This window comes from Ictalurus punctatus, chromosome 18 (assembly GCF_001660625.3).
Source record: "Ictalurus punctatus breed USDA103 chromosome 18, Coco_2.0, whole genome shotgun sequence".
NCBI classification, from domain to species: domain Eukaryota; kingdom Metazoa; phylum Chordata; class Actinopteri; order Siluriformes; family Ictaluridae; genus Ictalurus; species Ictalurus punctatus.
In genome coordinates, this window is record NC_030433.2 from 23,682,205 (window position 1) to 23,703,785 (window position 21,581).

General features: G+C 39.8%; 1 protein-coding gene across 1 annotated transcript; it reads right to left on the reverse strand.

Annotated features, from left to right (window-relative positions):
* Positions 1-280: 280 nt before the first annotated feature.
* slc47a1 (solute carrier family 47 member 1) lies at positions 281-21,303 on the reverse strand. Its single transcript, XM_017493433.3, has 17 exons — positions 21,001-21,303; positions 18,296-18,397; positions 17,714-17,782; positions 15,827-15,975; positions 13,209-13,251; positions 12,312-12,356; positions 12,099-12,196; positions 10,566-10,663; positions 7,729-7,842; positions 7,199-7,266; positions 6,683-6,791; positions 6,116-6,191; positions 5,853-5,922; positions 3,873-4,005; positions 3,572-3,666; positions 3,273-3,407; positions 281-2,271 (listed from the first exon to the last, which is right to left on the reverse strand). Exons 1-17 carry the CDS (start codon positions 21,169-21,171, stop codon positions 1,921-1,923), a joined length of 1,926 nt encoding a protein of 641 aa, XP_017348922.1. The 5' UTR covers positions 21,172-21,303; the 3' UTR covers positions 281-1,920.
* Positions 21,304-21,581: the final 278 nt, after the last annotated feature.

The following is a 21,581-nucleotide window of genomic DNA, read 5'->3' on the forward strand; positions in this document are numbered from 1 at the left end:
TCATGGCTGCTTAGGGCGTCTGTAGAATGGTAGCTTGCTTTTTTTTGTTTTCCCCCAAATCCGGCAAATGAAACACTGAGGTGGAAGTGTTATGTCAGGATTGTCAAGTTTGATCGACCAAGAGAGTTGTATTGTTTGACTTTGTCTTGTCAACTCTCAATGTCTTGTTAGGGGTCGCTTGAAAAATCAACTAGATAGTAGACTACAGCATTAATCAAGTGTGATAGCTTCTGAAATTCATTTTGTTTGAGGCTATGTTGTTATTAATGTCGTCCTGTACCCAACAAAATCGATGGTCACGCGCCTCTGCTGGTCATTCTGGTTAAAAACCGAACACCTACCTTCAGTTTTAGAAAGAAACCGCAACCGTACCGAGTGAACTGTATTTATTATGTAGCTAGAACTACAAACCAATCCAGTGTGAGTTTGCGATTACAGCGCAGCCTAGTGGAGGAACTATCATGAGATGCAAACCAAAGCCATGTCCATGTGTACTCAAGAGATCAGAATTTATTATTTAATATTGCAAGATGTCGTCTCACGCGTCATAGCTCATGATGACGGGAAATAATATGAAATAATGCAAATAGGTTCCACTTTCATATTAAAACTTGATGGGTTTTTTTTCATGAAAACTTGAAATGAGTACAGAGAATTTACGCTGTCTAGGGTATCTTAAGCTAAAGCTTAAGCTAAGTTTTGCGTCTTGATTTTGTCGGTATTTTTTATTTAATCAGTTCAATTTGTAAATTCTGATCTCTCATAGGGATTATAACTTCTGATCTATTTTCATAGATGGGCAGTATTATGCCACGCAGGGCCTCTGTTTGACTTCTAAAGTTGTTACATAACTGTAATGAGTTTACTGCCATTTTTGGTGAACTGGAAACGGAAATATTTGCCAAAATGTTGAATGATTTTTTTTTTTTTTTTTTTTTTTTTTTTTAATATCAAATGTATAGTCTCTCAAATTTATAAGATGTGAAATTATTACATTGTTGCATTTTACAGTTGAGGAAACTGAATTATTCTCTTTCATGTTGCTAAAGCTGAACTATGCACAAATTAAAACTTGTTTTTTTTTAGCGTCATATTTATTGCAATCAATATTAAACAAAAAAAAAAAAAAAAAAACGACCATGCCCATGTACAGTGTTATCATTAAAAAAAACTGACTGTAAAAAAAAAAAAAAAAAAAAAAAACCAATACAACAGATCCACCCTGGTTTATGAAAATATAAAGTAAAAACAGTGTAAAGGAAACAGTTCCAATGAATTTCATTGATAATTTGGTAACACTACACTAGAGACAGTCTGCCATATTGGAAAAGATTTACAAACACATCAATAGATCTGCCACATTATGAGCATGAAAAACACAAAATGACAGACTACCTCAAGCATAACTTGACTAGTAATTTACAACTTTTTACATTAATACTGTAAAATTAGATTTTCATAGCACGTCATGGGGGCAGCTCAGTGGGTAGCCGTTCTGCCTAACAACTCCAGGGTACCCGGATCGATCCTGAGCTTGCGTAACTCACTGTGTGGAGTTTTTACATGTTCTCATCATGTCATGGCTTTCCTCTGGGCGCGCTAGTTTCCTCCCACCTCCCAAAAACACGCCCGTATGTGGACTAGCTGTGCAAAATGTCCCCACGGGTGTAAATGTGTGTTATGCGTAGCGCTCTGACTGACTGATGGACTGACTGGCAACCCGTCTCGGATAGGATCCACCGTGACCCTGACGGGAAAAAAAGCGTTTATTGCAGACGAATTAATCAAATCTGTTTTGAATCAAGGCGTGGAGAAGATATAATTATGTCTTTTCCTCATTATAATGTTATTTGAATCTGAATAAGACTCCTCTCGAGCATTGCCCCCAACTTGTGGCTCGTGTTTGTGAAGCTCTGTAACTCAGATTGGTCTCACTGTTAGGTCGTGAGTAGGTGTAGAGTTGGGGAAGGCGGTAGGGCTGGTGTGGTTCCCCCAGTCCGTGGTGAGGTTGCTCTTAAACTGGACAAACGGCTGTGGTGGTGGGCATGTCACGTGAACCACAATGCTGACGGTCAACAACAAAACTGCAGCCAGTACAGCCAGTCCTCTCCTCAGCACTAACTGCGGGACGGAGAGCGGGGCTTTGTGAGATCCGACTTCTCCTGCCTCACCTTCCTCCACTTCATCCTGCGCACGCACGGGTTTCGCCTGTTCTCTGGAGCTGACTGGAGCGTAGGCGCTCGATTTAGAGCAGCTGTTCACTGAGTGTGCCTAGAGTGGAACGAAGAAAACAGTTCACACGTGCATAAAGTAAACAGATCAATTCTAATGTTTTGGCTTTGCGTGGGTGCGAAATGATAGCGAGACAGAAACTGCGGCACGTTTGGTAGCTGTCAGTGTTTCATTTTTGCCCGTCAATCCATTACACCTCAAATAGTCATTCATGTCGTAATGATGCTCTCTGTCCTTCTTGCGATCTCCGTCTGTAAGATTTGAGTCTGGTCTCGAGATGTCTTGTCTGAGTCTTGGGTGTTAGTTTCTATAAATACGGTGTTGGTCTTGACCAAGAGTCGTGTAAATCTCTAGAAGAGGAGCAAGAGGAAGAAGAAAGTAAACAGAATTTTTTAAAAAATCCTCCTCCTCTTCTTCTTCCTCCTCCTCCTTTTCTTCATCTCCTCTTCTTCCTCCTCCTCCTTTTCTTTGTCTTCCTCTTCTTCTTCTTTTTCATCCTCCTATTCTTGTTCTTCTTCTTTTTCCTCCCCTCCTCCTCTTCTTCTTCCTTCTTTTCTTCATCTTCCTTTTCTTCTTCTTCATCCTCCTCCTCTTCTTCCTCCTGTTCTTCATCTTCTTCTTCTTCTTCTTCTTCTTCTTCTTCTTCATCCTCCTCCTCTTCTTCTTTTTCATCCACCTCTTCTTCTTCTTCTTCCTCTTTTTCACCCACCCCTCTTCTTCTTCATCCTCCTCCTTCTGCTTCATCCTCCTCCTCTTCTTTGACTTCCTTTTCTCTTTCATCAGCCTCCTTCTTCTTCTTCTTCTTCCTCTTTTTCCTCCTCCTCCTCATCTTCTTCTTCTTCTTCCTCCTCCTCCTCCTTTTCTTCATCGTCCTCTTCTTCTTCATTCTCCTCCTCTTCTTCTTTTTCATCCACCTCCTCTTCTTCATCCTCCTCCTCTTCTTTTTCATCCTCCTCCTCCTCCTCTTCCTCCTCCTCTTCTTCTTCTTCTTCTTCTTCTTATTGTTGTTATTTGAGTGTAAATGATCAGGAACAACTTACCATAGTTCCTGCAGCAGGTATTTGCTCAGGGTTGTCTGGTCCTTCAGGAATCACGTTGTCCATGACCGGTACTCCAAGAGGTGCCTTCTGTCCTAAATAATTCACTTTCCCCTTCATTCCAGCACGTTTCTGTGCCTGATGGTAAAGCAAAGGAAGCAGCTAATGGCAGGCTTGAGCTCTATATCACAATAAAGCTGCTGAGCATTAAAGATAACACAATGAGAAATGGAGCTCTCATACCATTACAATCGACATGCAGCTTTATCTCTTTAGCTCTGTGCTTTATGGCCCTACTATACCTTCTCTGTCAGTTTTTGCCAATCGAGTTTAAAGATGAGTGTGATGAAAAAGCAAGCTTGGATGACGACGCAGACCAAGAGGCCGAGGGTCAGACCTGAGAAGTTGAGGAAGACAAAAAGTTCAAACAAGGAATTTCAGCAAGTACGACTTTGATGAACATACTGTATGAATCATTTGCTTCGGATTCGTTTTAATATCTGATCCGACCTCAGTCGGTCGGTTTGATTAACGTGACAGTACTTCTGGGATTGGAAAGAGACACTGGGAGCGCATGGTCACGTGGGGTGGAAATACGATTACCGAGAATCCTCAGCTTGGCAGCAAACATCAGCGATATTCCCAGAGGAAGGCCGATACAGTAGTAAGAGATCAGATTGGATATGGCTGCTATCTTCTGATTCCCTGAGCCCAGAAGGATCCCGGAGCTTACACACTAGATGGAATAAAACACCACATAATGCTAATGATGTCAAAAAAAGTACATTGTTTTACATTTTAAAAGATCGTAAATACTGATTTAAAGAAAGAATTCAGGCGTATAATGAAAGGATAATAAATACAAAAATCTTAATCGCTCTTAAAGGAATGAAATACCATGAAAGCATTATGGCATTTCTTAAAATCTTATAAATGACTGTGAAATCGGGATTTTTTAAACTACAGCCTGCTGAACGGTTTTATCCTGCTGTTATTTTTTAAATGGCCTGTAAGCTATTTTTAGTACTACTACTGCTACTGCTACTACTGCCACTACTACTACTACTACTGCCACTACTACTACTACTACTACTACTACTGCCACTACTACTGCCACTACTACTGCTACTATTGCTACTACTACTACTACTACTACTACTACTGACACTACTACTACTACTACTGCCACTACTACTGCTACTACTACTACTGCTACTATTGCTACTACTACTGCTACTACTACTACTGCTACTACTACTACTACTACTGCTACTACTGCTACTGCTACTATTGCTACTACTACTACTACTACTACTACTGCTACTACTGCTACTACTACTGCTAGTTACTGCTACTACTACTACTACTGCTGCTGCTACTACTGCTGCTACTGCTACTACTACTGCTACTACTACTGCTACTACTACTACTACTGCTACTACTACTACTACTACTACTACTACTGACACTACTACTACTACTACTGCCACTACTACTACTACTACTACTACTGCCACTACTACTGCCACTACTACTGCTACTATTGCTACTACTACTACTACTACTACTACTGACACTACTACTACTACTACTGCCACTACTACTGCTACTACTACTACTGCTACTATTGCTACTACTACTGCTACTACTACTACTGCTACTACTACTACTACTACTGCTACTACTGCTACTGCTACTATTGCTACTACTACTACTACTGCCACTACTACTGCTACTACTACTGCTAGTTACTGCTACTACTACTACTACTGCTGCTGCTACTACTGCTGCTACTGCTACTACTACTGCTACTACTACTGCTACTACTACTACTACTGCTACTACTACTACTACTACTACTACTACTACTACTGACACTACTACTACTGCTACTACTACTGCTAGTACTACTACTATTACTACTACTACTGCTAGTACTGCTACTACTACTACTGCTGCTACTGCTACTACTGCTACTACTACTGCTGCTGCTACTACTGCTACTACTACTGCTACTACTACTACTACTGCTAGTACTACTTCTACTACTACTACTACTACTGCCAGTTACTGCTACTACTACTACTACTACTACTACTACTACTGCTACTACTACTGCTACTGCTAGTACTACTTCTACTACTACTACTACTGCTAGTACTGCTACTACTGCTACTACTACTGCTAGTTACTGCTACTACTACTACTACTGCTGCTGCTACTACTACTGCTACTACTGCTACTACTGCTGCTACTGCTAGTACTGCTACTACTGCTGCTACTACTGCTGCTACTGCTGCTACTACTTTACTATTTTAATTTCACTAGGGATCAGTTGCTATAAAGTGGAAATATAAATCTGAATAATATAAATCCCATATCAGTGTTTGAGTACATGCCTCGGTATTGACTTTTACTCAAGTCAATGTGTTTTCAGAAACTTCTTAAAACCGATTCAACTAGCAAGCCTACTATTTCTATCTTTATGCCTATTATTTCAAATCGCACATGTCTCGTGACTCTGTACCTCTTCAAATATTGTTATCTAGATTTCATATTGAAGTGACACAAATGACAACTCACCACAAGGGCATCAACAAACTGTAAGAACACATAGAAGGTCATATTTTCCGACACAATCTCAACAATGGCCCTGTGGAACAAAAGCAGAGAGAACAACTATATATTTTCCTGTAATCTTTTAAATCTTTTCAATTGCATTATGTTTTAGGCCTGGATATATTTTTTAAAAAGCATTTATCATTTTATAATATTATCAACAGTGTGAAAACCAGTATGTATATCATCCCATGCCAGTGTGTTTCTTAATGACAAATCGGACTTACTCATCATTGGTGAAGATGAGGCCTAACACTGATTTTGTAGAGCCGAGCACAATCCCCTGTAATACTGCTAATACTCCTGAAGTAGAGAATACGAGATGGATTATGTATTAAGAACAAAGAAACAAAGCCGTGACATAAATGAGTACCAGGCGGAGTTATACTGGAATATATATGAATTGATCTAGCAACTATTAACACATGTACTGTAAATCACAATACAAAGGGATGACAAATTAAAGGAAAAAAAAGGTGATACTGTGGGCTTCTTCGTAGTATGATTTGTGTCTACGTAGAGCGGAGCGTCATTGCAACTCGATACAAAGTTCTTCGTGTCGTTAAAGACTGATCATCTTTAACGGCATCCGATAATGACATTCATCCTAACATTTCTATCCTGAGACAACGTCCACTGTTCGATGCCAAGGCACGCTGTAGCTCTTATGGTGGTTCCTCTTGCATGAACACCTTCGTATCACACTTTACGCTGTTTTTTTCCCCCCTTTAATTTGTCACCTCTCAGTGTTTGTACAGTAAACTTGCGGTAAGACGTGCATCTGTTTCTCTGACCTGAGACAAGTAGGGCCACTTTGCTGGTGATCAAGGCTTGACGTGTGTTTCCTGCGCCTAAAGCATTACCCACGCGTACACACGCTGCTGCATGTACTCCTAGAGGAAACTAGAAAACGTGTCCATTATAGCACACATTCACCAAAAAAGAAAAAGAGAAAAAAACAAACAAACATTATTTTAGCTGTATCTGGGACTCTTTGATTAGATGCTAATATAGATTCTTTATTTACATTATATAACAGCGTTTTATTTCTAATCTGCGCATTACCAGCAGACCAAGCAGGACAAATTTACCTGAAACTTGACTGACAGGCTGTATAAATAATGTCGTCACAGTAGAGATCGATCAAGCTGAATGTTTTGGCACCCCCGCCTTTCTTTTAGTCTCTCGATTTCTCTATTAACCTCTGTTCAGATCATAATCTGGCTAATAGCTAACAGGTCCACACACCGCTGCTGTCAGCACACCTCTGTCAATGAGTACCAAAGCAACAGCCGGCAGCACATCCTCACCATGTATGTGATAGTTCCCAGCTCCAGCAGCACATGTTGGGCTGCCAGGTCCACCTCTCCCAGCATACCTAGCGATGAGATGTTTTTAAAACAATTTATTCGTAGTGTATTAACGGCGTCAGATATTTCACTGGGAGCTGAATTATTGTGTCAGTGAGAATAAGGAGATAAGAGATGAAATGGAAAATCAGTTGTAAATATAGTAAAGATTAACATGTGTCAGCTGTTGCTTAAAACATGGCAGTGATTAATGTGGTACATTAATAAACATCACAACAATACAGCCTTCAGCGTTGCTAAACAGATAGGTACTGAGTCCATTAATCATTAAATAGTGAGCAATAACTGTTATATTCCATATTATTAAGCAGCTTTTCTACACGCATAGACGGTGTAATTATTACAGGTCTGTATCATGTAGTCTAAAAAGTATTTTTATTTTCAGAATGTGTCATGGATTTCAGTTTGGATTTGTGAATAGTCTACATCCCGCTGTTATTCGGTTACAACATAAATATAAAGCCACGTACCCGCGAGGAAACCTCCAATTTCATAGATCCACCACTCAAAGCAGAGCATTAACGTGCTGGGTATGGCGAGCTTCATGAAGGCGTCCCATTCCTGCAGCGAGGCCATGGACCAGCCTGCAGAGGGAGACACAGACAGGCACTCACTCACTCACTCACTCACTCACTCACTCACTCACTCACTCACTCACTCACTCACTCACTCACTCACTCACTCACTCACTCACTCACTCACTCACTCACTCACTCACTCACCCGTTCAGACATCTCACTCAGAAATCACTGCTACTGCAGAGCAGGTTGATCGTCTGGAATTCCCAGATTTAAGTACAGCTCTAATTCAGCTCCTGGGTTTGTTCTTTTCAGATGTTATACATTATATGGACATTATTGTCTTGCAAATCTCTGACAGTTTGCAACGTGCATGGTCAAAGGTTCGTGTAAGAGCTAAGCGCGGGTATAGGGGTTTAATACTAATCACATCGACCTCGCTTATTCAAATGAGAAAGAATTTCTCATGGGATCAGGTTAAATGCAGCAGATACGTGACGTGTGCACGGCGTAGTAACTGTGGACCGTGTGTTTGTACGAAAATAATCCACGACAGTGTGGCGTAACCCGAAGTGGATTGTTTCTGTATGACAGCTCAGTCTGGAGGGAGTTATTGCGCTTATACTACAGTAATTTCCAATGAGTCCAATGTTTCACTGATTAATGAACAGCATGTTCTGCATTTAACAATTTCTGGTACAGATTTAATGTTGTGGAGCACTCGCAAGACAAGTTCGTTCCTGCTCTCATTTATATTGTAGCAGTGATATATGTTATATATGATGTATATCAGTGATACGTTATCTCTCTCTCTCTCTCTCTCTCTCTCTCTCTCTCTCTCTCTCTCTCAAAACACAGCTTCTCCTTTTACTGAGAAAACAGGAAGTGTAACCTCCTCTGTCCTGAACATTAACAACAAAAATACGTTTTTCAAAAATCTATTTATTAATAGCATTATATTATATGGAACATCTGGCAAATCGTACAATTCGCTCTGTATGAGCTGTTGCTATGGAAACTGTAACATATTATAACGCATTAAATATAAACCTATGGATAATGCCACAACCCAAACTGCCGTCCACACCATGCTGCTATACAAAAATAACACACACCTCTGGACCAATCAGGATTGAGAATTCAACTACGCTGTGGAGTAAGTTTTTTTTTTAAAAATTTATAATTTAAAAACAAAACAAAACAAAAAAAAAAACACTGTTTAAAGTGTAGCCTAAAAGGAGCTCTTTATAACTTTTTAGTCTTTATAACTTTTTCTGATCCTGACATGTGGAGCTCAATTTTCTAAGGTTACGGAGAATACAAGACGTAAAGTGGTGGCTCGATGGACCTACTGATCAGAAGGTCAGGAGAAGGTCAAGCCCCAGCACTTCCAAGCTAACACTGTTAGGCCCTTGGGTAAGGCCCTTAACCCTCAACTGCTCAGTCGTATAAAATGAGATAAACGTAAGTGGCTCTGGATAAGGGCGTCTGCCAAATGCCATAAATGTAAATGTAATGTAAAGTCCCCATGAAATCAAAACCAAAAATTGCTAGATTTTGTTTTTTCAACTGACATTTCCATTAGTTATTATTCAATTCTTGCCATATTTATTGATATGAGTAGTAGAATAGAATAGTAGTAGAATGGCTCATGGGTCATAAACCATGAGCCACTGACGCGTCATGTTAATCTGGAGTTTAACGTCTTTCATTTTATTGCAATAAGTCTTTGTAAGTTGTTAGTATGTGTTGAAATGTGACGTCTGATGGTCTGCGCCGGTATGAGTTATTGTGGCATGCTGTTTTATATCATTTGTGTTTACTGTTTAATGCCTGTGTTTGTGCGTTTAACAATAAAAGAACAAGTGTATTGTTTTCGCAATGCTTCCTACTCAAGCGTCTTCCTGGCCGATCAGCGTCTAGTGTCAGCCGATAAATATCTGGACGGCCCAAAACATCTTCCCGAACCCTAGAATGTAGAAGGTATTGAACCATAGGATGTTGGTCACCATAATCAGTGCAGATTCTTCCGTAGTTTGAAACAATAATTTTTAAAAAAAAATGAATGTATGAGAATTTTTTTCACTCTTCGAATCTAATCCAAAGCGCGGCAGGAAGTCATGGAGTGAAAATTCTCTTTGTGGGAAAATATATAACTATCTGAAGCTGAAGCGGGTCTTTTCAACATGCACTACTTTAAGGGATGGTTTGTAATCGTTTAATATCATTTAAAAGTGCACACAGACCTGCAGAAATTCTTTTCACAAGTCCGTCTAAAGCCGAACGTTCTCACAATCCTGGCTCCAGATGCAGCCGCGTGAGGTTACGACCTCTGTGTGATGTGTGCCGTGTTTTTCTTCGTGTGTCTCGGGGCATGTTTTTATATCTTGGTGGAGATCAAATGTCCCCACAAGGATAGGAATGTCTGGCAGTATTGCTCTAGGGGTGGACATTTTGCTGATCTCTACAAGGAATACGTTGTTTTTTTTTCCTCCCACAAAATGTGCAGCATTTATTTTTAAATAAATAAATAAATGAATAAATAAGAGCCAAAAGATTTAGTTTTTGGTTACTGAGGTTGAGTGTTTAGGTGTTTAGGTTTAGGTGTAGGATAGCATTAATTAGCTGCATCAGTGATTAGATCCGTGGAAGGTCCTCACAACGATTGTGAGACAAGATGTGTGTGTGGGTGTGTTAATGCAGTGTTTTGTGTGTGTTTGTGCAGACTTTTTTTCTTCTTATGTGTGTGTGTGTGTGTGTGTGTGTGTGTGTGTGTGCGTGTCACTCACCCCCCCACGTGCTCACATGCAGTTTTTTCCACTGTATGTAGCCGAACAGCAGGAGACTGATGACGAACTGTGAGATACAATTGGCTGCAGCAGAACCCCTGCAGAAACACACACACACACACACACACACACACACACACACACACACAATCACAGAAACTGCACTCTGCAGAAACACTTCTTCTGAACAACAAATCGACCACAGTGCAAATAACTGTGTCTAAAAGAACAACATTTTCATGACACACATCAACAAATCATACTGAGATAGGCTTGGGACGGTTACATTAAAAATGTATTCCATTACAGTCACACATTACTTCGTAAAAAAAGTAATCAGTTATGCAATCCAAGTCTCACAATATGAAAGTAACGTAATCTGATTGATTACGTTTGGATTACTTCAAGGTCACGGATGTAAATAACGTCAAGAGAAAAGCAATATGATCGAAAATACTTTTTATTTAGAGTTTATGTTACAGCTTAAAAACATGTTCGATATTTGAACTTGTATTAATAAAATAAACAAATTAACGAATAAATAAAAGATCACTGTTCCTGATGCGGGTAACATTACGTCACAAATGTTAGGGTGACCATTGTTCTGCTTTTCCAAAAAGATGACCCTTTTCTTTTTTTTCCCATGGAATAAAATATAGTATGAGATGTCGAGAGTGAACCTTCTGGCATCATTTACACGTATGAGTGACCGCGTAATACGAAGCAATGCGATAACATGAAATTTAAAAATGACCTTATATGGTCATGGGCGTCGTTTCGACTCAGAAGAGCTGTCGTTCGCTGCTATTGTCGGGTAACTGTTTGACGCCGAACACAACGGCGCTTCACCTTCGTGTGTCCGCTGAGAGCAGGATAACGGTCGAGAGGCAGGAATTTGGCCAATAGTTGCTGCAAGTCTTTGATAATCGACCAATCGGTGTGCGAGAAGGCGGGACTTACAGAGAGGGTTAAAGCCATGCAAACACACGCAGACATGATGCAGTATTAGACCATAAACACATCATAGTGAAACTAAAGCCGAATCCCGGACATTTTCTCGAATTTACACGCTTTTTAAGGTCCGAAAAAGAGGATGTACGGTCACCCTGACAAAAACATTCCAGAGAACGAGTTGTGTTCATTTCTACCAAATTATGCAATTATGCGCATGCGGCATGAGGTTGTACACGTGAGCCACGAGTGGCGAGAAAGAACCAGAATTATAATCAAACAGCTGTCTACATTGTGTTATGCCAAAACAAGTCATTTCTTTGTTTTTTAAATTAAATGTAAAATTGTAATCCTGATACTATTCCCAATTTTTAATTTTTTATTTTTATTTTTTAAAACAAAATGTACCTGTAATCTGATTACTTTGTTTTTTGATGTACCTGTAACGGATTACAATCCTGATTACATGTACTCCGTTACTCCCTAACTCTGTACTGAGACCATAACAAAATAACTTCCAATTCATTACAAAAATACACGACACAGAGGCAGAGAACGAGTAGTTTAGTCCAGGATACTTACTTTACTCCCAGACCCATCCAGAATATGAGTATGAAATTGACTGCTACATTTAGTACATTGGCTACAGCTGCTGTGTACATCTGGGGCAGAATGATCCCCTGAAATACAACAACATGACTGACTTATTATCACTCATTCATAAAACACACACACACACACACACACACACACACACACACACACACACACACAAAACTAAAGTAAGCTCTGTACCTGGTTCTGAAGGTAAGCCACCTGCAGTTGGTGTAAGAAATAGACCTGAGGAAATGAAAATAGGAGAGGGATAAAAATCATTTTGCTACCAAGCAACAGTAACTTCCTAACAATCTGTAATCATCAATAGTCGTTCCCGTTGCATTGCCGTTATTTAGGAAAGAACATCAGCATGTGTTTTGTTAGCAACAAGCTAGCCACCTCACATTACTTTATGATGTTTTTACTTTCTCAACCCGATGAACCGTGCAGTCCGTGTTATAGATTTAACCAATTACTGTGTCGGTGTTGATTCATCTTAAATGAATACTACTACTATATGAAACTTTTTTAAACGAGTGAAGAGATATTTTATTTACTGCTGACGGACTGAGCGGCCATGTTGTCATGACATCATATACTGGGGGCTGGGATGTCATATACATAAGTCAGGGAGTAACTGAGGACACTTTCCTGACTTTCTAAGGAGGAATTCTGAGTAGTGTGTACTCTGTTTTTTCCTAGTTGGAGGTCAGAAGTTCCGAGTTTTACACGAATGCAGCATAATTGTGCTAGCAGAGCTAAACCTAAGTCTGTCTTTCAAATATAAAAAAGACTCAATTTAAGGCTTTGGGATGAACTGGAATGCTGACTGAACCCCAGGCATCAGTGCCTGACCTCACTATTGTGTCTGAATGAGCGCAAATCCCCACAGCCATGCTCCAAAATCTAGTGGAAAGCCTTCCCAGAAGAGTGGAGCGCATAATAAGAGCGAAATGGAATTAAATCTCGAAGGGATTTTGAACAAGCACATATTTCACACAATTTAACTTTTTTTGGGGGTGTTTTTTTTTTGTTTTGTTTATTTATTTGTGCAAAATGAAGAATTCAGAATGAATGATGAATGAGATGACTTACAGGAACTGCTGGCAGGAATGCGAACACATACAACTGGGCAATTCTGAGGAAGAGAGAAAGAAGATGAAACGAGGAAATTAGAGAATGCTGAAGTGCTGAGCGAGAGAGAGAGAGAGCGAGAGAGAGATTATCCAGGGAGTAACAGTAACAGGTCAGATAACCCCTTCTTTTCTAGAAGAAATGGTCCGCATTTACTTTCCCAGACTTAGCGCACAGTAAACTGATAATAATTCTCAAAAGCAGATTTTCCATTCCACTTTTCCATCTCAGGTCTGTGAGAACCTCGAATTCCCCTCTGAGTTTTAACTCCGCTGTGTCTCAAAGATGGAAATTCTGCTCGTTCGCCGCTATTTATTTATTTATTTAGCTCTGAACAATGCTCGAAATCCAATGTGGCCTGGATTTGTGATTGCTATCAAGCACGTCAATAATTAACCCATGGAGCCGTGAGCTGGGTCCGTCCATGCATGACTCTTAAATGATGACTAATGACAATGTCTTAGCTCTCAGATCCGGTTCTGTTGCGAAATGTAATGCACCTGCAATACTTCGGATTCTAATTTGGACCAATAAATACATTGGTAACGTGTTTTATTGCACATACAACACACATACCAAGTTACATGCCATGAGAATGTGTTAATATGGAAATAGAACTCATGACTACATGCATTTACATATGTGTAAATTATCAACCTGAATTCCACAATGGGTTCACGAAATAAAAAAAAACAAACAATGAAAATCTAACGGACTATGTAGGCATTACGATGTCATTATATAGGGCTGTAGTCAAGACCGGCATTGTCGAGTCCAAGACAAGCTCAACAGATCGAGTCAAGAGCGCGTCTTAAAGGGGCCGAGGCCGAGTCAAGATCCAGTCCAAATGAAAGAAAGACTTATTCAAGATCAAGACAGAAAAACCTCACATTCTTTTCCAGGCCAAGCCTTTACTTCATCTAGTTGGCTTCATTTGTGCATTTTGACCACGATCTAGAAGAAGGAACAACTTTGTCCAACAAGGATCATATTTAGCGAGACCAACGGCCAAAACATAGACAAGTCAATACAGAAAAAGACTCGAGATCGGACTTGAGTCCTACCCGAGTGACAAGGAAGCTATTTTGGGATTTTGAAATAAAGATGGTGTATTTTTAAACAGATCTTTGGTAATCTAAAAAGAAATGCAGGTTAACATCAGCGACAAGCAGGTATTAAAAAACATTACAGGGAACAAAAATGAAAACCAAAAATGTTGTTTAATTGAACATGATCTAAAACAAAATCACTGCAAATGAAGTGAAACAAGCTTAAATAGTTATTAATAGCGTTATCGTTCCTGTCTGGAATTCGTCACGTCTTTGCACGTGTAGCTACAGGAAGAGCTGATGCTAGTCAGCCTCTATAACCACTAAGATGGAGAAATGGTAGGAAACATTTGTGTAGAAAGATTTTTTTTCTTCTTCATGTGATCAAATGATGATCGTGCTTCCTTGTGATTTTCTTTGTGTAGCGAGGTGGAAAATAGTGTCCTTATTTAAATTGATTCATTCATAGAATAAGTTATTAAATAGATTGAAAGGGTTAAAGATAATATGTGTGATGCTGTACTACCTGTGTATTTGGGAGTGGATGTAAAAAAGGGTCAGTTTGATTTGTTGTGACCAATCAGGAGGGAGTTAGAGGTCACCGGGAGGTCGAGGGAAAAAAAACAACGAGGGGGGGGGGGGGGGGTTAGCTGCGGGTTTTTCTTTCTTTCAAGTACCATCTCTGTGAGTTAAGTGGTCGACCAGAACGCTATAGTGACTGTAGAGGTGTAATAAGCTTTCTGTGGAGAGTATAACCGCAGAAAGATTATAATAGCTAAGAGCTAGCTGTTAAGGCTTGGATACTAGTGCACATGTGGACTTTGCTAATAAGTTAGCGAACGCCCGACTGGAGGAGCAGAGACTGAGTTTGTCACAGAGAAAGGAGCTGTGGACTTGGCGGATGACTACCTGTGTGTGGACCTTCTCTTCTTCTTATCTTGCAACGACCCTGCGTGAGTGTAACCCCATTCGTGATCAAGGTACCATTTTTTTGTTCTTGCCCGCGTGGTGAAGCAGCCATTTTGTTTGAGGCTTCTACGCACGCCAGCTACATTCAGGCCTGCGACGGGGAACTTGGTACTCTTATTTTGTTTGTTTAAGGGGTAATGTGGATTTTTTGTTGGTTAATCTGTGACGTTTCAAACTTATTAAGGGATGCTGAGAACTGTTTATAAATTTAACACTTTGGTTGAATGTTTGAACTTTTTTGATAAATACCGTGTCTATATTAGTAAAAAAAAAAAAAAAAAGGTTAAAGATTTAATCATTGGTTTGATTACGAGTAAGTGGTTGGTATTTCTGTTCATAAATAGAAAAGAACTCAGGGTAGTTCCCTCAAGTAAAGGTACTACACCAAAGGGGAGCTACATTTGTTCATGAAGACAATGTACTTTGTACCTTCTGTGAAAATGTTCAATCTGTAAGTATTTTACAGTAAGTATTATACATGATTTTAATAAAATCTTGTCTTTAAAAGAGAGCAATAGTAACCAGGCATCACACATATTGTGATTTAGCGCCGATTCTCACCTGGCTACCTCGGCTTCCTGCTGCAAGAGCAACAGAAGGGACTCGGAGTTGATGAGGAGGGCCCAGCATGGCAGGCAGAAGAGCAGCAGGATCAGGATACTCCTCTGCATAATCTCCCCAACACGCTTCAGATTTTTACTGCCGAACGTCTACGGACAAAAAAGCAGCACAGATGTGTACGTCACCCTGCCTAAGAGATAGGACTACTCATTCGCAGAGATAATAGTTTCACAGAACTTTTTTTCGCACGCTATTTTTGTAGCGTAAACATAATTGTGCAAAGTTTAGCTTTTCAAACAAAACTAGCTTGGCATTGAGTGTATAGAATAATGAGTCTTTATTGGTCACATATATGTTACACCACAGAGCGCAGGGTCAGCCATGACACATCGCCCCTGGAGCAGAGAGGGTTAAGGGCCTTGCTCAAGGGCCCAATCGTGGCAGCTTGGCAGCGCTAGGGCTTGAACCCCTGACCTTCTGATCAGTAACCAAAAAAATGATTATCATAACTCAATAGCTAATTGATAAGCGACATGGTGTTAAAGGTCCATTAGGTAAGATTAGTCGAAATTACTCAAGATGAACTCTCTAACAGTTATGTGGGTGGAGTTTAATAACTTTTGAATGATTTTTTTTTCCTACTCTTTGAGCCCGCCCCCTTTCCTTCCTGTGTACACAAAGCTCCGCCCCCGGAACATATGTTGGCTCACAGCAAATCACTTTTACCATTGATTTGCCTGAAAGTCGTAACAATATAAACACATGACAATCGGCTCATCCTGATTTATGACTGTGTCAAGAGTGTCTTCACTATCCTTTTTTCTTCTTCTGAGATTTTAAACTCTGGTGTTGGCATTTCTACATCATTAACTGCATGGCATACATATCTATGAAGGTGGTTTATCCAACACACTGCCTTGGCTCTCTAAGTGATAAAAGGTGTGTACTTTGGTACTTTGGAGCTTTATAAAGGTTGTGTTTACATACACGTCCAAGAGCAACATCACTAATTCCACTTCCAGCTTCATCCCCTTCACTAGTGATAAAATACTCCACCTTGTATAAAAGTGCTAGATTTTCTTGTCATTAGGGGTGCATTATGTAAGATTGATCTTTTTTTTTTTTTTTTCCTTTTTTTTTTTTTATTTTAAAGCTGAGATCTTTAACAGTTGGGTGGGTTCAACAGTTTAATGATTCCTGCCCATGTTCGTGAAGCTCCGCCCCCAAAGATTACAGTGGCCCAGTAGAGTAGTGTCTGTAAAATGATTGACAGGAGGCACAAACAAGCATTCCGGACAGGAAGTCCATTTTCAAAGTGGATTTTCTCAGTGACTTAATACACTTTTGCTAAGACCGTGGCTTAATCCATTGTTTATTTGCTGTTGTTGTTGTTGTTGTTGTTGTTGTTGTTGTTGTTTTTAGCATGTTCTATATATCTTTTAGATTTATCTATACAAGAAAGGAATGAAAAAACAACAACAAAACAATAATTGCACAGTCAGACTTTAAGTACAGACAGAATTATCTGGCTGTACTGGGTACTTACAGGTTTCAGCCATGTTTTTTTTGGGTTTTTTTCCCTTTTCGAACAAACTGAGATGGGAGTGGAGTCAAAGGGGAGCATTAAAACAACTGACAGGAGGCCCATGGAAACACAAACAAGCACTTGAGAAACTCAGGAATAATTTCCCAAACTGGTTTCTCAGTCACATTATAAGCCAATGTTTTTTTAAAATCATATTCCATGCATTCTCAAGGTTTTCCTTTTATTTATTTATCACAATTAATAATAATAATAATAATAATAATAATAATAATAATAATAATAATAATAATAAATGTAATGCAGCATCTTAAATGATATTTCGGTTAATTAGCCATGCTCACCTGAGACACCAGCGTGTCACACGTCAGGGCCAGACCACATCCTGTGGCTGCGGTGGTCACATTAATGGTCTGGGAAGATGAGAGGTTACATATAACTGTTTTTGCAACAGGCCATTTCTCTTATCACACACAAATCACTCTCCAAAAACATTAATGCATTGAATTTGCTTACTGAGAGCTCGGGTACAGATCTGCTTAGGCAGCTTAAGGTTTGTGAGGTTTTGTTAGAGTGAGAATGTGAAAGCTGCACACGTACTGGTATGAAGTCACCTCATTTTTTATTTAACAGTCATACTGACATTCTCAGAGAAGAATCATAAGCCTTTGACTTTGACATGTAACTATACGATTGGATGACGCAATGCTTCTATGACACTCATATGCAAATGATTTATTGGCCATTTACATTCTTTAGGCTCTGTAGGAAACGGTAAACGACAGCAATGAGACCTGATCATGAATACAGGAAACACTACTAACTGTAAGCAATGCTTTTAGGGGGTCTACTCTCAGAGGCAATGAGGAAACGTAGAAATCTTTAATATATATATATATATATATATCAATTTAAAAAGAAATTACCACAGAAGCCAGTGCGTATCCAGCCAATTCAGCGTTCCCCAGGTGACCAACAAATATGGTGCTGACAAACGGCTGGAGGAAGTTTAAAATCCGAGTAACGAGCTGCAAAACACAAAGCCTGAAATATCAACGTGTGGTTTCCCACTGGTGAAACAGAGGAGAGATAGTGAATGAGCAGAAATGAGTATTAACTGCTGATGTTAACTCAAATACATGAAAAGTACCACGAGCATGATACATTCAATTTAGTTGTTATGTAAGAATCGGATTTTTAGAACCGGTGGATATGACACTCTGGATAAAATAACATGCAAAATCCTGTGCAGTTAGTGTTTTAAAACTGGACAAATATACAGGGGACGGTGAAACGCCTAAGTAATATTAAGCACGTAATAATGTTTGCCTTCAGACTACCGTCAGTCGTTTCCTGCAAGACCATCTTACACATTTTGTTGCATCGTTCATCAAGCATTGAGTTCTCTGATTCAGAACTATTGAGGTTTTGAACTAGCCATAAAGCTTTCCTCAAACATTAAAAAAAAATATATGTTTATGTTTGCGATATCAGTCACGTTCATTACCGTTTCAGCGACTTTTTAAGCGATCTCCCAATCATCGTACTGAGAAGCCGTACGTACGTGTAGGACAAGTCAAGGACGCACTGTGCAGTAGACATTCAGATGTTTTTTTTTCTATGTAAACCAAGGGGTGTAAACTTTTGAACAGGAGAATCGGTGTAAATGATTTCTTTTGAAACAATTACTTCATTATTTTGTTTAAAGATCTTATGTTTTCATTTAGTACCGCCCTTCAAAAGCTACATAAGATATTAACATGTTTACCAGAAGACAAAATAATAACAATTTACAGATTACAAAGTCGCCTGCTTGAGCATCAGTGAACGTTCGCACCTTTTGTGATAGTCGTGTACGAGTCCCTCCGTTGTCCTCGGTGTGAAAAGATTGATCTGAACATCATATAGCCGCTTTTGGAAAGGGCTCAAATATGCAGAAGATGCTGGAAAAGCAGAGACTGTGCAGGACCTGGAGGATTTTTGTGAAGAACAGTGGGCAGTTTAACTGCTCAGGACAAACAAGGGACTCATGAAGGACTCTCACAGTCCTAACACAATCACACAGGCTAGTGTCGACCAACATCAACGAACAAGACTGGACAGAATCATAAGTAACCTGGGTTAGCAAGCTCTGCAAGTGTACAGAAGTACAGCAGTCAGATCGTTGACGTGCTGCCTCACAGCGGTCCAGTACCCAGGACATGGCAACTTCACAAGGAGTTAACTCGACCAACGTGGACCATCTGCTTCCCCATTAATTACAACAGTTTCCTCATTTATTTCTTGTGGTCCACCCCGTAACCACAGAAAACGAATTCTTTAAGCTTCCGAAAGTCTGTTTATGTTTCAGCGATATAGAAAATGAGACGAATGAATCGGAATATAAAATCCTATTTCAAAATAAACCTGGAGCTCAAATGAAAGACTTCCAGGAAATCATACGGTATTAAAAACTGTTTCAGGACAAGTTTGCTTACTAGCTTGAATAAACCGTGGCCAGGAGACGATAGGACACAACTATCGTTTATATGATAACTCAGAAAGCTTTCTAACATGGTACGTTAGCAGAAAGGAATAATCTGAACGAGGAAAAAAGGAAAACAAGATCTTATAGTTACAGTATGTGAGACAAAACTATACATTGTTGGTGTAAAGCTTCTGCTCAGCAGCAGAGACTGGAACGCATAAAGGACAAGTGGGTGGTGCAAAAGTTCACCAGATAAATCTGTTTCCTATGATTCGGCGTAATATGAAAGATAAAGAAGACAATTTGAAAACAAGTCAATGTCCTTATCTAAATGTTTGATTAAAAAAAATTCTTGAGTAAATCTCTCTCTCTCTCTTTTTTTGTTTGTTTGTTTGTTGCGTTTAAATCTTTCATCATAACCACAAACTCTTCCACCAAATATTTCATTCTGTGTCTCTATATACTCGATTTACAGGATCTTGGGTACTTAATAAGTCCTTGTGTAATCAGCTGTGTGTATGTGAGGTCTGCTACTGAAACCTCAACGCCGTAGTGTTTCTATTCTCCGAACTCACATGTGCTTTAAAAAAAAAACCAAACAATTTTCTTCTCTTATTATGAACACACTGTACAGAAAAAGTTAAGCTTTCAAGACCTTAGGTACAGTATTTGTGATCTCTTGGTGTTATATATACCAACATCCTCTCTGTTTTTTTGTTGGCGCTTAGAGGATTTGTAAAATCCTGTGTAATTACTGAGCGCAGAAACATGGATTACGATCATTGTAAAAGAAAAACTGTAATTTATTGTCGTCAAGCGACAGAATAGAACCTGAACTGCTTTGATTGGATAACACAGCCATTTCAGTAGCGTTTAAACACTAGGTCAATTTTAGGGATGAACGTGTGCACAGAAATGCATTATACGTAACTATACGTATAAATATCTGTAGGACTGTCGGATATTTCTATAGAGCTGACGGGTTATCACACTAAACGCACTAAACATGGAACCTACTGTATAGAGACACCCAAATAACCCTTACTGCCTTTCCAAAATTCGTGTTGTATGTGATTGTTACGCAAGACGTGCTTTCGTTTCTATAAATCCACAGCTATGCGACGTCTGTGAGAAAGTCTGTATGTATGTGAGGAGATAACTCACCAGAGGCCCAGTTAGTCGCAGGACTTGATAAAGCTCCTCTCTGTAGGCCAGGGGTACCCAGTGTCGCACAAAGCCACAGCGAAACACCCGAGAACTGGGTGCCGTTGCCTCGGTGACCTGACCGGTGCCTGCCAGGGGGCTCGCAGCCTCTGAGATGCCAGCTTTGTCCATTTAACCATGGAAAGATGGGGTGAGAGGGGTAGAAACAGAGACAGAAAGAGCAGGAGCACGAGAGAGATCCTGTCCCGCAGTGAGAAGAGGATCTGTGCTGGAGGCCAAGTTGCAGAGAGAGAGAGAGAGAGAGAGAGAGAGAGAGAGAGAGAGTTACTTATTAAATAACGTGCTGCCTTCAGCCACCCAGTGAGGCCACAATCAAGCTTTTTTATAATTCCCTGTATGGAAGGGGGGTGGAAGTGTTGCGCTAAAGGGTCTTACTTCTTAAACACAGCAGTAATCTTATCAAGAATGTCTGGGTAAATAACAGCTGGTTGCGTCCGTACTAGAGTCCCTACAGGCGAAAATCCTAACTGTTATTTATTGGGCCAGTGTGAAAGCAGGAGCAGGAAGGAGTAGAAGTGGCT